Here is a 17,305-nt window from a genome sequence, read left to right as displayed (position 1 = left end):
TATCTGTGTAGGATTTTTGACCAATGTGAAACAAAGACCTCAGATATTAACTACGAATGACAAAAGGCTTTTTGTCTGAAATATACCAATCAAGCATTGGTAAGGGTGGACCGTACGTGTTACATAAGTACGTTTAGCATTGAAATATAAGATCGCCGGCCATTATCGGTCTTTCTTGGGTTAGTTTCTTCATCATTATCATCGTCTTTTAATCTGGTTCCATAATGTCTAAGTGTGAGGTCAGTAGTCATTACTATGGTTTTGATACTTTTGTATTTCTTAAACGTATGTGTATTACCCTTGTATAAACAGGAATAGTGAATTTTTTGAGTTAGTCGTTTTGTATGGGTGGATATGTAATAACTTTATAGTTGTCTTTGCATCAATATAAATTTTTGTTAATCTTGGGGCTTTACTCTGATCCAATTTTTCCGTATTTATGCAAAGAATGTATATGTCGTAATCTGTTGTGCTTTCTAGCTACTGTGGCCTAGCTGTGCTTTGTTCTGTAATCAGTATGGCGCATTCTAGAGGAAGAAGGAATCTGGTTATAGCGGAGATGTTGCGGCCATGTTTGGACTTGAAAGAGGTGGCTAACGTTGTCTTCTTAGTGGTCTAAACTTAAGAACTTGACTGCGTAATTGAGGAAAAGTTTTAAACTTAAAACGGGTAGAATAGGTTTATGAAAAGTTATACACTGACTGTTATGTCTACGCTGTCCTGTAGCATCTGTGTAACAGATAATTTACTACAAGTTAAGTTCTCGGCGTATCTTTATTGAACTTCACACTGCCCTGATCTAAAGCAGTATGAATATACTAGCTAGCTAACTTATTACAAAGGTGCTTTTGTTCCTACGAATTAGAAAGTAGGCTCCACTGTGTCAAGAGTCTTTTGTTCTGCTCCCGTTGTTTCGAAGAGCTGACAGTTGGTGGTTATGATCAGTAGGTGGCGCTTGGGAGTAAATGTCAAGGGGTTTTCCGCACGTAGCCTTCAGCTTTGCTCAGTAAATGGCAGACGATTGCTTGAAAACCCATTCATCTCTTTAGTAGTCTTGTTTGTTCCCGTTTTCAGTCTTAAAATGTTTCAATTGTTTTACCTTTGGATATGTTTCGCATTCAATATAATCTCAGGGACAACCGAGGGATGCTCAAATTTTTATTAGCATCGGTAGCCGCTTCGCGTAACCACAATCTGGATTTCTATGTAACGTGTAAAGTCGTATGTTATGATTGCCATGGCTTTTTGAAAGCCTTTGCAGTGGGGGATTGTATGCACAATATATAGAGTACTATTGCTTCGACTAAATAAGCACTTAAGTATTCTGAGAATCGGGGGTCTGTGCTTAGTTAATATTTCTTTCGGCTTTTCCCGCTTGGGGGTCGCCACAACGGAACTCCGTCCGCTTAAGATTGGCCGTAGATTTTTAGTGCCGCTGTGCCAGCCCAACCTTCAACGAAGGCACACCCATGCACGCACTTACCTGCATGTCTTTAAACGTCACTCGACCGTGGAGAACATTTAGTTGATATGGGTTTCTTTAATATCCGGATTTTTTTATGCCGTCCCGCAGTGCCTAGCAACGGAATAAGTGACTTGTATTCCTTCCGTTTGGTGCTGATCGTCGCGAAAAATCTCTGCAATCCTGTCAACCATTTATTACGTGAAAACTAGTTCCTTTAATTGTTAAAATGTATGGGGGATGCCGCCATGGGAATAATGCTAGTCTATCTTGTCGTGGGTTCCAGATGTGAAATTGTGTATTAACCTACCCGAAGCGCAGTAGCAAGCCACGCCCAAACTCCCCCTGTGACGGCGATGTTATACCGCCCACCTTTTGAGCAGTTTGACAGGCTTCATGTGCTAAAGTATGTCTCACCGACTTGGACTGGACTACATCAATTAAAAAAAAAATACAAATTAAAAATTAAACAAAGGAGGAATTACCGATTAAAGCTCCATCTCATTAATCTTTGTTAATGGTAAAATGTAAAGTGAAACTATTTCTTGTACTACTTAGTAAACGAGTCTTGGTTTGCTCTTGCCATCCTAGCCACTTTTGGGTAAAACTGTCAAGGAGAGCAGCAGTGAAGCTGGGAAGGTGGCAACAGTGGCTACTAAAGTGGGATGATTTATGATGCAAAAAAATAAACGAAAATTTACACTACAAGTTACTAAATGCAGAACAGTGGAAGTTACGTTATCTAATTGTCTCAAAAGAATAAACATGGAATGCACAATCTGGCTGTCATAAAATTGATGTATTTATGTATTAGCATTTATTTACCATGACTGACTGGGCACTAGAAGTAACCCTTTTCAGTAAAGGTCCGAAGAGAAAAGCTCCTTAATTTAAAAATTAAATTACAAATTTTAACATACTCAAACTGGACAAATAGTCGAGGTACCAGATTTACAATTTTGCTTGGGCAGTACTGGAATAAATCTCCCATTTTGGAGATGAAAATAGTGTAAGGAGTCTCCAAATGAGATTATATATAATCATGTCTGACATTAAAAAAAAAATGCCTGTTAAACATTTAATTACATGACACGGAATTAGTATGCAGTCCGTGTCATTCATGGCAAATTACCGTCCTTAATTTCCACCCTCCGGCATGTCAATCAGGGTGGCCATGCCCATTCCTGCGCAACCTAACTGCTGAGTTAATACGCTTCAATATCGCCCAATTTTAAATGGTCCGTGTTTTTTAAACTGCCCGACCTTTTCTCCGCGCTAAAAGCAGAAGTTGAGTGCTACTATCTGGAGTGGTAAGTGCTTTGTGACGATGCCAAGTAAGTGCCGCGAACTTCAGACAGCGTGGGGCGTGCTTTCTGTCATGGATATACTTGGTGTATTACGTAAGTAATGCGCGGCAGGGAGTGTTGATGTATAATTCACACCTGCCCACGACTGTTATGAAGCGCCACAGGTGGAGCGTCTCTGCACGCCTGAAAATGGCATTGATTATACATTAAAACACCCTGGAGAGCAATTATTGTACTTAAGAATGAGCTCTCTATGAAATAGTTTGGTGATGCTGCAGAATACTGGCTGACCAGCAGCGCATTGGTTAATGCCGCCCAACCCCCACCCCAGCTGGCTGACCAACTGTGCTAATGAATATTCATCCGTCATCCAGTGTACTTCAATATTGCAGTACGGAAATGTATGTTGGGGTAAAGATGTACATGAGCCATTTTATCGTAGCCACATGAGTTAGTCTAAACAGTGCGTAATGTTTTAGTATGTACAACTGATGTACTTCGACACCTTAAAAGAAAAGATTTCTGGAGAGAGAACAGAAGCAGACGCGACACCTTGTCCATAATATAAGTGCCCCTAAAGCAGTAATGTGTGGTGCTTTCCATTCTGCTTAAGGCATTTGGCTTGCCACTCTGCCTGCTCATGTGCAAAACTCGTGAGCCAGTACAATACAACATAACATCGCCAATAGTTTTGCTTCCTTATAAGGACTGTATTTGATGTAAAATAGTTATTCTATCTAATGTTTCAACACTTTTTGTAGTGTTTGTTAATGGGGTGGAAGCATTTTGCAGACTTCACAAATGGACCACTCTTTCTGAACGGATACTTGTACTAAAGAACTTCTGTATTTTAACTGTGATCTGCAGTTTTGTTTCAAGTCTGTGTATATCTTGTTTGTGTTTTGTCTTAGAGTCGGCCACGGTGGTGCAGTGATTAGCATTGTTGCCTCGCAGCAAGAGGTTCTCTGGTTCGATTCTCAGCTGAGGTGCCTTCTGTGCGGAGTCTGCATGTCCTCCCTGTGGTTGTGTGGGTTTCCTCCTGGTGCTCTGGTTTCCTCCCACTTCCCAAAGACATGCTGTAGGTGGATTGGACACTCTAAATTGGCTCTAGGTGTAAGTGTGTGTGCTTTCTGTGGAAGGTTGGGCGCTGGACTGGCAACTCTACACAAACTCCACTGCCAATCATGAGCAGGCAGGTGATCCGCTGTAGCTTCCCTTAAGTGGGAAAAGCTGAAAAGTTAATTTTTGTCTTAGAACGAGAATACTGTCATTTGTCTTGCTTTTCTTGGATAACTTAAATATTTTAAATATATATAAAATTGTTTAAAGTAAAACAATTTTAGACTGCTCATTCTCTCTCATACACAGCTTTAATACATGCATGCTCGCCCTCAATCTCTCACACATGGTCACGACTGCTTTCATACAGGCATGCTCATTCTCTCTCATACACAGCTTTAATACATGCATGCTCGCCCTCAATCTCTCACACATGGTCACGACTGCTTTCATACAGGCATTCACTCCACTATCTCACACGAACTCTTGGTTTCATGTATGCATTTCACTCAAGTGAACACTATCATCTTTTACTTTCATGCATGCATACACCCTCTCATTTACACACAGTTCTTATTTTGCTCTAAACAGCAAAAACATTGCTTAGCAAGTGTAAAATGGCAGCCGTTCAGTTTCTCAGTCCAAGCTCCACAGTGTTTGTTTTTCACCAGGCATTACTTGTACGTTAATAAACTGATGGAGAACGTTCTCCAAAGTACTGATTTACAGTAAGCCCATTCTTTAATAATTAGAAAATGAGTTTAGTGTACGTCAGTACCGTGTTTGGAGAACCTTCGCAAGCAGGGTATTTATGTACAAATAATGCCTAGTGAAACAAGTCTCACTTCACAGCAGTTTATCAAGCCACAAGCCACTGTGGAGCTTGGACTGAGAAACTAAACTGCCACCATTATTTTAGTTGCTAAGCAGCACTTCTGTTCAGCAAGTTTAAAATAAAGCATGTGTGAGACTGCATGTACGAGTAAGATTGCGCTCAATAGTCTGTATGTGAATCGATGCATGCATGGAAGCGGAGACTGAGGGCTAGAGTGGTGTGACTAAGTGAGTGTATGTGAGAGCAAGAGTGTGTATGAAAGCAGCTGGAGACTTAACAGAGATGAAAGTGTGAAAGTTAACCAACGATCCCCTTATGTCAAAAGTATATTAAAATAAAACTACTTCAAAAAAATAAAGCACAACAATTTGAGCCCATTCTCTAAGTGCAATAATGCCCTCTGGGGTGTGCCTTGATGTGCAATTACTGCCCTTCCGGTGGTGTAGAGGCTCTGCCTGCAGCATCAGACTTCACAACACCCCTGGGTGGACTTTACTTTAACCCACCCTGTCGAGCATTATTGCTTGTGTGCAAGACTTGTCAACCTGTTAAATGTTATGTAGGCCACATGATGGCTGTTTGTCAAAAGCAGTTTGTAGCACAGACGGCACTTGTCTATTTAGATCAAATGAGATTCATTTGGTTTTGCCATTTCACTGTTTCTGAGCATGTCACCTGCATAGAGTGACTAAGGAGCATTCTGTTGCCAATATTCACTTGTGTATACTTTTATATTGCAGTAAAAATGGGCATTTAGTAACAATAGCTGTGTAAAGTGGGGTGGGTGTAGCACATTGCACATGTAGTGGAGATTATCTTGATTAGCGATGTTGCTCTACTGAACATGTGGGTATTGGTAAATCTAGCTGTGAACCTAGATCTGAAAAGCTAGTGATGGTTCAGATGTGCAAAGCAAAACTCGCAAAAGACTTGTTCCCTGGTTAAATGGGTTTCAGCTTGACTTTCGGATCTTATTCAAAAATGCAATCTCTAGGTCTCTTCTATATGCTGGCTATATTCAACAAGTGTTGGGGATAATTGAGCCATTGGTATCTTTTGTCTGGATGTCATTTTGTGTTCAAGTCAGTCTGGATAGAAATGGGCAGTTCTGGCTGCTGCACATGACTTCTGGTCACCAAAACCCATTGCTCAACTGGTGTGAATGTTGTGACTTTTTGATACTGCTGTGTGGGTTAGTGTCTTGTAGGCTAATGTGGTCTGTACTGGGGCAGTTGTGCCAAATGCCTCAAAGTGGGGTTGGAGATGTGAGGAAGTAAGAGGCGATTTGGGAACATTTTCTGGGGGTGCATTGAGATTGTGGATTTCCCCACAGGGTGCACTGTTGGAGATGCTGGGTGGGCAGATGTGACGAGGGAGACTTTCCTGAGCTGTGATATAGAATCTGAATTGCCTAGACACTGAGGTCTTCTGTAATTGTGTGGCTGCCAAAAAAGCAGTTGACAAGTCTAAACAGTATTAAAAGTAGTTGATACCATTCCAAAAAAAGGAATTGAGATCTTTAGTAAATGTGCTTGTCAGAAGTAATCAAAAAAGGTGATTTTTAACTTTTGTGATTTTGGCATTTGAAGCTTGTACTAATAAGGGGGTCTTGGCATATCTGGATTTTGCCAGAGGTCTGTGCAGTAGAACTTTTTCCTTTTGTAATTATTTTTCTTTTTCTGTAGGAGCCAGAGCAGCTTCGCAAGCTCTTTATTGGTGGCCTAAGCTTTGAAACTACTGACGAGTCTCTAAGAGCACATTTTGAACAATGGGGTGCATTAACAGACTGTGTGGTAAGTTCATCACCTTGGTTCTGTTTTGGCAGGATGGGTCTGACAAATTTTGAAGAAAATGCAGTCCTGATATTAAAAATATATATATTTTTATTTTAGGTGATGAGAGATCCCAACACAAAGCGATCCAGAGGCTTTGGCTTTGTCACCTATTCTACTGTCGAAGAAGTAGATGCTGCAATGTCTGCAAGACCGCACAAAGTTGATGGTAGAGTGGTGGAACCCAAGAGAGCAGTTTCCAGGGAGGTAATGCATTTTCCATTAAATTTATTGCACATACCAGGAATCTGGCATAGTCATGCTATGAAAGAGTTGGGGGGGTGTGTCTACAGTTTTACCTGTAGCTTTTAGACTCTGAAGAAAGTGGGATTCGTTTAGTATTGCTTTATAGAAAGGTAATGCCACCAACTTAAGCAGCTCTGTTAAGGGGAAACCACACCCCCAAATCAGTCGGCTGAAGTTCTGAATGTGGTTAGACTGTATTTTAAGCTAAACTAGATACTGAGCCCTGCAACCTCCCTGTTAAGGGAAATTTAACTGCTGCTATTTTAGTCCCTGCTTAAGTCCTAGTTTGGGAGGATTTGCCAAGGGTACAAGTAATTTCTGCATATAAAGGTTGTGTTGTGTGCATGAGGAGTAGAATTTCAACGGTCTTCCCTTGATTGTAGGACTCACAGAAGCCAGGAGCTCACCTGACAGTTAAAAAAATATTCGTTGGTGGAATTAAAGAAGATACAGAAGAACACCATCTAAGAGACTATTTCACAGAGTATGGCAAAATAGAAGTTATAGAAATCATGACTGATCGTGGAAGTGGAAAGAAAAGGGGCTTTGCTTTTGTCACATTTGATGACCATGATTCAGTCGACAAAATTGTCAGTAAGTGTTCCCATTCCAACATGAATTGGCTGTAGTTCCATGTGATGTGCTAAAGTAAGAGCATCAAGATGCTGGGGGGGGGGGGGACTTTGAGATAGCTAAATTAAGTATTGTGAGGTTAAATGCAATTTTTTTTTTTTTTACGCTACCATTTATAGTTCAGAAATACCACACCATAAATGGACACAACTGCGAAGTGAGAAAGGCACTTTCCAAACAGGAGATGGCTGTATCATCTACAGGTGGACGAGGAGGTGGTGCTTCAGGAGGAGGTGGTGGTGGTAAGTGGTTTTGTTTTTTTTTTTTTTTTTTTTCTCGTCTCCCCACTTGCAATTGTAGTGGAAGTACACAAGTTCAACTTTTTTTTTTTTTCTAGGTCGTGGTGGTTCCTCTAACTTTGGTGGCCGTGGAGGATTTGCAGGCAATGACAACTTTGGAGGTGGCCGTGGTGGAAACTTTGGTGGCAGAGGTGGAGGTATGTAACTGGGATACTGAGCAGCTGCAAACCTGATGTGTAGAATAAATTGACCTACAAGGGCATTGTTTATAATCAAATGTGTATATAAGATGTACAGTTTCATTTAGAGAAGAGACCTAGCTTGTGCCTTGTAAGTTGGTGCTCAGGCATTCCAATATTTACATAAAATGTAATTTGGTAGAATTTAAGCTCTCTGCCAAAATACTGGCACTTTGGAAGCTTGCATAGTAACTTTTTCTATGGCTTTCTTTGGTATCTGTCCTAAGACTGTTCAATCTCAAGTTGGATTTCTGGGAGTTTTTTTACATGGTGAAAAAACTGAATAGGTTAAAGAAAATGGTGCTTTTTGGGGGGGGGGGTCAAATCAAGTAATGTATTCTAACTCAGTCTCGAAGTAGTTCGTGACTATACAGTACTTGTTTCAGTTGTGCTCCATTACACTTGTAGAACAGCTTTGCAGGCATCAAATATACTTGGTGTTGGGAGTTCTGGCAGCAGCTCCTTTAAGAGAAATGTGCGGGGGGGGGGTTGTAGCAATGCTAACTTGTGTGTAAACGTCTTTTAACAGGAGGCGGTTTTGGCGGCCGTGGTGGTTATGGTGGTGGAACAGATGGCTACAACGGCTTTGCTGGTGATGGTAAGTTTTTTCATTTTATTGAATTGCAAACTTATGAAAAGATTACATTTTGAGTTACTGCCACTTCTCGTCTGTGTGGATCATCAAAGATGTCATTTGAATAGTGTTAACATTATGTAGGAGCCACAGCATACCTTTCTAAACTACTTACCAAGTTGGATCAGGAATACCACTGCTTCTGAACATATGGATTTTTGTACCTTGTACACGGCATCTTTGCCCACTAGTATTGTGCATATTGGTGGATGGCTAGTTGCATTAATGTTTAGCTTGCCTGATGGTGGCTTTGCACCCCCCCCCCTGAACATTAGCTGAATGCTAGTGCAAGTAAATTGCTACCTTTAGGGTAAGGTCACAAACTGGCTTATTTTGGGGTACACTACTGTAAAAAATGCAGAGCATGATAGTTGACTGTTCTGGGACAAATGCTTTGAAAACCTCTTTATTTTCTAGGTGGCTATGGTGGAGGACCTGGCTACGGTGGTGGCAACCGAGGTTATGGTGGTGGACAAGGCTATGGAAATCAAGGAGGTGGAGGTGGTGGCTTTGGCAGTGGAGGATATGATGGCTACAGTGGTGGCGGAGGTGGTGGAAACTTTGGTAAGTAACCATGTCTCTTGGTGCTTCTGAGGTTTGATGCCAGTATTGTGCACATAGTTAATGTAGTTGACCATAAGGTAGAGGGTGATAACTGCCGTAGAAATTAGGATGGAAAATGTTTTTCCTCTTCAGAACTGAGCTGGATGTTAGTATAATGTCTTTTTCATGGGACATGGAGCTGAGCCATGACTGTCAGCTCTGTTGGGAATTTACCAGAGTAGAAATTTATGCTGCAAGTTTCCCCTTGTACGTTTTTAAAGGGGAAGGGGTCGAAGACTTGTAAAACTGAATATCCTTCTGCCTTGCACAGTAATGCTGAAATTGACCTGATGTGCAGTTCTGGGGATTTGAGAACTGCTTCCGTTGTTGGTGAAAGTGACTCCAGATTTTAAGTTATTGTCCCATGTGTCCTGAGGGGAAATTACTGGTAGGCATGCATTTTCTGCATCCTAGTATTGAGTGGTTTGGCCTGGCAGTGTGTTGCTAATGAGCAGTATTATGTCATTGACCTAAGTAGGTTACGAGTTGTAACCCATTGTAACCTGAAGTCCTGTTAAATTTGTATGTTGATGGATGTGATGTGACTCTGTTTCATTTTGCAGGAAACTTTGGAGGTGGTGGTGGTGGAGGAGGAGGAAACTACAATGATTTTGGCAATTACAATCAGTCTCAATCTAACTATGGTCCCATGAAAGGAGGAAACTTTGGAGGTGGAGGTGGAAGAAGTTCAGGCCCCTACCCTGGTAAGATTGGAGAAAAAATGTTGGTCTTGGAACTTTTTTTTTTTTTTTTTTTTTTTCTTTCTAATATGCATTTAGCTGATAACATTCTCGTGGTCACTTCCAAATTAATTTTACTCCTGCTAAGGTGGTAATATGTTGCTTGGTTCTGGCAAAATGTGATGTCATGCTTTGAATAGCTGTAACAATCTTTCTGCTCTCCTTTTGTTTTTACTTATGTGTTAATATTTTAAAACGGTTGCAAATTACTAAAGGAATATGTACTGCAACATATCTACAGCCACTGGTGTTTGTATACCTACCTTAAAGGCCTTTTCATTATAATTATCTGCTTTCTTAATGCTTTCGAAAGTATCATTGGGCCTCTTCTATAGAAAAGGCACGCCAGGTGCCTCTGGGAATGTCTGTTTTATGCTTTGTACAATGGTGTTGGCCCTGGTAGTGGATTCCTTTTGTGGTGTTGGCCCTGGTAGTGGATTCCTTTTGTCATTAGCGCCTTTGAAGTGAACTGTTTTTTTGGTCTGAGTTCTACCTGACAAAGGATTTTGTCCAGCATGTTGACTGCAGTGGAAATGTGGCTTTCTTTGTTTCATTTGTCAGCAGAGTAAGCCTTATATATAAGCTACTTGGAGTTGTGTCCAGTGGTAAGGTTCCCCATTTCACGGGTGGAAAAACTATTAGTTCAGACAGCTGCAAAGTTCACTTCCCAGGCATGCTTTAAAAGCCGGCAGTATGCAAGTTTCCTGTGGTAGACGGTGGGATCTGGTTCTGATGTGGTAATCAAAAAATTCTGTTTTTCCTTCTGTAGGTGGCTATGGTGGCGGATCTGGTAGTGGTGGCTACCCTAGTGGAGGTGGAGGAGGAGGAAGAAGATACTGAATAGGTAAGGTTTTGCTCTTTTATTCGTATACTATCTAGTAATAGATACTTCTGATATTGCTAGACAAGCTGTTTTAAACTTGCTGCAAAAGTAGTTCTCTCTTTTGCTAGCAGTCTTCCACAAATGCAGTTAGCATCTGCTATGAAGCCATAGAAACATGAAAGTGGGTGTTAACCATTCCATTAAATTTTCCTAAGGGCGGGGTTTAGACTGCAAACAAATTGGCCCAATCGAACAAACATTTTTAGAATAATTATAGTTTTTAACAAGTTAGCAAGAACATTTTAGTTTAGCTAACTTTTGTAATTGGCTAAAAAGTTCGGCTAAAAACTTTCAAGCTTAGTGACATTAAATTTTCCTAAGGGCGGTGTTTAGACTGCAAATTGGCCCAATCGAACAAACTTATTTTTAGAATAATTATAGTTTTTTAACAAGTTAGCAAGAACATTTTAGTTTAGCTAACTTTGTAATTGGCTAAAGTTCGGCTAAAAACTTTCAAGCTTAGTGACAAGTATTAAAAGTTTAGCAGTCTAGCTTAATGTGAATATCAGTTTTAATATTTATGAAATTAGTATTAGATTAAGTGTGTTCAGTATAGCTTAACATTTTATTCATATCCTCCAACAGGAATCAAAGCTTAGCAGGAGAGGAGAGCCAGAGAAGTGACAGGGAAGCAACAGGTTACCACATAATCTGAACTCAGCCAGCCAAGCACAGTTGTGGCATGTTAACAGCTGCCACAAGAAGATTAAATTATGATAGATTGTAAATGTGACAAAGGACTATTTGTATTGAAATTAACTGTACAGGTTTATAGTTATTATTTTTCTTTTGTGAAGTGTAAAGCATTCCAATAAGGTTTTTATTGTAGACATTTTTTAATGTTTTTCTTTGCTCCCATGGTATGCAAATTGTAATGGTCACAATCATGACAGTGAATAAAACATTTTTTTAGAATTCTAGTGTTTAGTGTTCTAGATTACTGGGATGAGTTAACCTGGGGGTGTTTGGGCAACAGGTGGCCTCTAGCAGCACTTGAGTGGTCACTGCTTGCAAGCTGCTTAACAGTTTCTGTCAGGTTCTTGACATGTTAGGGGTGAATCTGAAAGTTCCAAATAAAAAAAAAAAAAGTACATTTTACTGTCATGCAGGAGGCACAGTACTCCTAATTTTAAGCCCATCTGGCTAAATGCTAGTTTCCTTTTTATAGGATGCTGTTACAGTAAATTGACAAGGTCTTAATTTGTGGTGAAGTTACTGCCCCAAGGGGCAGTGTTACCAACTTGGACAAGCATTGAAATTGGCAGATGTCATTCATCTATATAAAAGCTAGCACTGGGGTTTGTTTTAATGTGCATTGATCATGGTAGTGGGTTTAAGTTTGCACTTTTGAAGTCTTTGACATTCTACAAAATGTCCCCCTCAGTCTAGGGCAAAAAACTCCTTCCTTGGAGACAACTTTGTGTGCTGTTTAGACTGGCCAGGTTTACAATTGAAGTATTCAAAATGGCACAGATACACATGGCCTGCCTGTTTTGGCTGTTTGGCTTTTGATGTACAGGTATGATTGGGTTGAGGATGGTCCAAAGTACTGCATTGTCTGCCCCTCTAATATGGAGTAGTCTGCAAGTCTTTGTCCTGTAGTTTCTAATGCCTTGAATGTCAAAAGGTACCATATGAGGTGGTAACCTTGGGCCATACCATAAACAGACCTTTGCCTACCTGGTGACCTTTGCCTTAGTAGCTTTGTATAGTAAGTCTAGATTCTGGAGGGGGGAAAGGTGCTTGTCCCTCAATTGGGTGTTAAAACTACACAATTGCACAAGTGTGAGCAGTAGTATACAGTTATAAAATGCTGGTTTTACTCCCTAATGTAAGTGCAGGTAACACTAAAGCACATTATGCAGATTAAGTTGCAGTCTCCTCTGTAAGATGGTCCGTTGCTGCTTCTGGTTTGCAAACCAGTTTGCACACTACAGGCTTAGTATTGCAGAAAGAATGATGTGGTCATGACAGAGGGCCACTAATCTATAAACCCATTTGAATAACAGTTGAGTGTCCCAAGTTTTTGGTACTACACATCTTGTTAGCCTGCCCACCCTGTCTTGATTACACATCTGGTTCATGGGTTACTAGGCTAACTCCCACTGGGGCCCTTAAGTGCCTAGCCACCCACCCTAAAACACAATTCTAGTAAAGCTTGCATGGGTGGTCAACTTCAGCCAGTTGGACACTAGTTTGGTCCTGCCATTTTCTGAAATGGGAGTCTTCAGCATTTCTGATGTGCCCAAAAATTGGGACTTGGAGAGTAACGCTCCTCCCACCTCCCAAAAGGGGAAAGCTGAAGCTGGTGTACACTTCAGAATCCCTTTTTTGCAGGCATCTTTGCCTCTGGCTTCATGTTTTGACAGTTGACTAACTGCTTGGAAGAGAAGCTTCCACCTGTCCTTGCCTCTTGGGTAGAAATTGATCCCCAGTGAGCTGTTCAAGCTTTAACTAGGACTATGGAGTCCTGCTTTGATTTGGGCTCCTTGGGAGTATGTAGTGTGGAGTGGGTAGAACATTTTGCTTGGGTGTGCTTTGTCTGCATAGTGGCTGCTCAAGATGACATCTGGTTGTCTGCTGCAAGAGGTGGCAGTTCATGAGTTTAAGATCATGTATAGGAGATGGGTTTTAAGATCATGTATAGGAGCTGCTTCTACAGATTTGTAGAAGTAGTGGGTTTCTCAGTACAAGAGGTATGGGGGTGGGGCTTTGGTATAAACATGTGGCCATAAAGGTATATCCTATCAAATAGAGCTTTTAAGCATTTTTTTTGTTGGTCCCTTTTTTGGGATGGCTCAATTGTCAACTTGAGTTGAAATGCAAAACTCAATTATCCAAGGAAAGATAAGGATCAGCTGGATTTTATTATAAGCAAATAAGTGCAGATTTGCTCCAACACTATCCAAGGGAAGATCAGGAACATCTGGATTTACTGTAAGCCAATAAGTACAGATACTCCAGTATCCAAGGACAGATCAGGAACAGATGGATTTTACTTTTAGCAAATAAGAGCACATCAGATGTACAAACAAATGGAACAATCTTAATTTTCAAGGAGGGCTTGCTAGGGTCTCGAAACACTTCACCAGCTGAGTTAGCATTACCAACAATATGAGCAAAAATGACGACAGGCTCAGCGAATGGACAGCTGAGGGAGAGTAGAACTGATCTGAAATCGAGGGTACAGAAGCCGAATAGCAAGATAAGCAGAAACCTCTGCACGGCCTTCATGACAGCTAGGAGGGAGTGTAAGCAGCCTTGATCGTAGGACTAGCGACAGTCAGAACCAACAAGGCAAGTTAAAATTTCTGATAGGTAAGACCAGATTTTTTTCACTTTTTGTACTGGTAAATATTTGTGGCTAGCCTTTAAGGGCTGTTAAGTCTGACATTAAGCATGTGGCTTACAAAATTTAGACTGCAGAATTTTGCAGCTTAGAACAGTAATCTTAAATTGGCAGTAGATTATCACTTTGTTACTGCAGCTTTTACTGTAGTTGCTACATAATTGACTGTAGTTGCTACTTGAATTTAACTAAGTATCTCTCTTGCAGGGGGAAAAGATGTAAATACAAATTGATGCTGGAGAAAGCTTTGGTGAACCAAAGCCCACCAGAGAAAGCTTTAGTATAACTAAAAGCCCACTGGTAAGTTTTGTAACTGCTTTCTAGCATATTTCAAGAGATTGTGTTTTTAATACTTAAAGTTGCTCCTGGGGATTGAGCGGGAAGTATCCAAAACAGAAGTTTGAGTTGCTAATGCTTCTAGCATTCTGTTGCATCCCAGTATACTAGAATAGACTGGTTAATTTTGGTTGTGGACCATGTATCTTGTACTGAATATAGTACCTCTGTTGTATGGACAGTCATTTCACTGGACATTTACAGATCTGTTTATAGTTGAAAGCACCTGTTCAGGGGTGCCTATATACCAAGTGTTCAAAAGTGCAGTTTGCAATTTCTTGGTGTAAGAGCACTTCATTCTTACCTGGAGAGGTTGCACCTGACAGGATAAAGGGGCTTTATCTAGTGGATCTGAGAAAAAAGCATGCTTATACTTGGAAATACTGAAGAATTGCTTTAAGTTTTGCTACACTTGTTTAGAACTATTCTAAAACTGTTTCTCCCCAAACAGGTTTCTTCTTTGGAAGATTTTTGGGAACTGAACAGAACCTTTAATGGCATGTTTAACCAGATTGGTTATCACAACAGGATAACTCTTGGAAGTTTTGTACTGTGTACACATAGTTTGCACCGTTTTGCAGCTGTGCTGCAGCTTAACTTTGTATTTCAAATTGAAATAAACATGTAAAGAGCAAATGTTAGCATTGTCTTTGTTTTATTTACAAACTTTAGTCAAGTTAAGCTTTCAATGAATCTTCTAATTCTGTATTGTGTACTGATTAGTAATTTGTGCTCAAATTTGTTATACAAAATGCACTTTCTCAGTACTGCATTTGTTCAATGATCCAAAGTGTTTTAATTGGGATATGCCTTGGTGTTAAGAACATTTAGTTAAGTCTGGTGCCAGGATCCGACAATGCACGCACTTGGGTCGCTCAACAGGTACATTGCGACTTACTGAACATGTGGGGTGTGAATGACAGATGTACCTCCCTGGACTACATGAAGAGACATGGAGCTCTCTGATTATGTAGCCCAGGTGGGGATTAACCCTAGCCCTGAGCTGCATCCTACCATCACCCAGAATGGTACCACAGTACAAACAGAAAATTATTTGACTTCAACAATTGGTTAAGTTCCTGGTGTTCAGGATCCAGTGTGCCTGGGATGACATGATTGACTGACCTCTAGGCTTTGCCAGAGATGGCCTGCATCAGTCACCTCTGCTTCTGAATACTGGCCAGGGCTCTTTTGTAGTGCCTTTTTTTAGGTGGTGGTCCAAAGACAAATTACCACTAACAATCAGAGGGTCACGTTGCTAAACACTAGTGTAAATCGCAAAATGCACTCGCAGAAAGCACCCCTGCACTACCAGGTCTAGAACTCTGTTCCACACCTTTCAGCTTCAGAACTTTGACAAACTCCAAAGGTGGTTTTTCACATTCATGAAGGATGTGTACACCTCCAGACTGGTAGCCCAACATAATGCATTGGAGGTATTGTGTAGCTAACACTGGGCAATACAGCCATGTTCAGGTCGTAGCCTGCTATAGGTCCCCAACCATGTACAAAGACTCTCACTCCACGTTCCTAAGCACCCTGGAGAATGTTTGGGTTCAACCTAACATACTAGGTGACTTAAACTACCCTCGTCTACTGGGTAAAGTACTTTTGTACCAATACACTTGCCCAATGTTTCCTGGATTGCATTGATTCCAATGCCCTGGGTCAGCTCATTCTTACCCCCCACTAGAGGTAGCAACATCCTTGACCTGGTCATTACTAACATGGGTGATTTGTTGCTCTACACCAATAGTAAGCTCCAACCACAAACTAATCGCCTTGGAAATCCAACCTCCCTCCCCCAAGCAAAGAACTGACAAACTTCTCCAAAGCTTTGGGTTCTTAAAACCAGAGGTGGCTAAATTCACAGCATCCATGCAAATGGAGAACAGTTGCATGACTGCAGAATCTTACACCAGTGTACTTGCACAAATAAATGGATATCGCTATACCCGATAGAACCAAGACACTCCCCAAAAAGGAAACCAATCTGGTGGTCCTCTGCCATAAACTCTACAACAGAAGGAGGAAACTGATGTGGAATAAGTAAGTTCCAAGACTGGAAACTCCCTTATCTTCCTCAACAAAACAGTTGAGATCCCTCAAAAGTCCTCTAAAGCTATGTATTAAGACAGAGTTGCAGCAGATTGTAAAGAGAGCCACAAGGCCTTGTGTAAAGAATCTCCACGGCAATACCCAGATTTGCTCTGAGCTACTGCACAATGGTATATCTTGTACAGAGCCAACGGATATTGCCAGCATATTGGCCTACAGATTCATTGCCAACTTTACCCCCCCCCAAAAAAAAAGGACCAATACCAGTAGATTGCCAGGCACCCAGTGTACTGCTGCACAGATTAAAACAGCAGTCCAAGACCAAGAGTACAGCTTCTATGGGACCTGACCATATCCCTGGTTGTGTTCTACATGAACTAGAGTGAACTGGCACCTCACCTGTGCCACAGCATCACCTCTGGCTTCGTCCCTGACAAATGGTGTACTGCTACAGTCCTCTAAACAGGGCACTACAGACCCTGGGAACTATTTCCCCCTTAGCCTGACTAGTCTGATATGCAAAGCTATGGAACGCATCACCATGGATCTAATGAACAGGGATGTAGGGAATGCATTGAGGACCCAATGAACAAGTATCTAGGGAATCTCCAAACTCTTTGGATCCCACACAGTTTGGTTTTGTGAAGGGTAGATCATGCCTTCTGAGTCAGTCACCAGAGATGTGGATGAAGGCAAGGTGGTTCATGCAGCCTACCTTGATCTGGCCAAGGCTTCTGATGCCATTCCCTACTCGGAAATCCTAGAAAAACTCACTAAGCTTGGCATCAATCCCTATATCACTAGGTGGGTTGCATAGCTGACTCAGACTGCCAACTAGTCACGAGCAGAG

At 41.1% G+C, this 17,305-nt stretch overlaps 1 protein-coding gene across 2 annotated transcripts; it reads left to right on the top strand.

The window, feature by feature from the left end:
• Positions 1 to 87: 87 nt before the first annotated feature.
• On the top strand, positions 88 to 11,627 carry HNRNPA1 (heterogeneous nuclear ribonucleoprotein A1). Of its 2 annotated transcripts, XM_044083957.1 has the most exons (11): positions 88 to 239; positions 6,349 to 6,456; positions 6,556 to 6,702; positions 7,125 to 7,335; positions 7,494 to 7,616; positions 7,712 to 7,810; positions 8,382 to 8,450; positions 8,904 to 9,050; positions 9,653 to 9,793; positions 10,599 to 10,673; positions 11,298 to 11,627. In XM_044083957.1, exons 1-10 carry the CDS (start codon positions 225 to 227, stop codon positions 10,667 to 10,669), a joined length of 1,131 nt encoding a protein of 376 aa, XP_043939892.1. In that variant the 5' UTR covers positions 88 to 224; the 3' UTR covers positions 10,670 to 10,673; positions 11,298 to 11,627. The 2 variants fall into 2 exon arrangements, with proteins under 2 accessions (XP_043939892.1, XP_043939891.1); XM_044083956.1 differs by lacking the exon at positions 11,298 to 11,627 and having other exon boundaries at positions 7,712 to 7,811; positions 8,380 to 8,450; positions 10,599 to 10,674.
• The last annotated feature ends 5,678 nt before the right edge of the window (positions 11,628 to 17,305 follow it).

This window comes from Protopterus annectens, chromosome 9.part0 (genome assembly GCF_019279795.1).
Source record: "Protopterus annectens isolate FY-2018-M chromosome 9.part0, PAN1.0, whole genome shotgun sequence".
Taxonomy (NCBI): domain Eukaryota; kingdom Metazoa; phylum Chordata; order Ceratodontiformes; family Protopteridae; genus Protopterus; species Protopterus annectens.
The sequence above is the reverse complement of the archived record's forward strand: the minus strand, read 5'-3'. Positions and strand labels throughout refer to the sequence as shown.

Bases quoted from the DNA above. Each gene is read 5' to 3' on its own strand.
- HNRNPA1 (XM_044083956.1), top strand. The intron at 7,336-7,493 runs GTAAGTGTTCCC...TACCATTTATAG, and splicing joins TTCAGTCGACAAAATTGTCA to TTCAGAAATACCACACCATA. The intron at 7,617-7,711 runs GTAAGTGGTTTT...TTTTTTTTCTAG, and splicing joins TTCAGGAGGAGGTGGTGGTG to GTCGTGGTGGTTCCTCTAAC.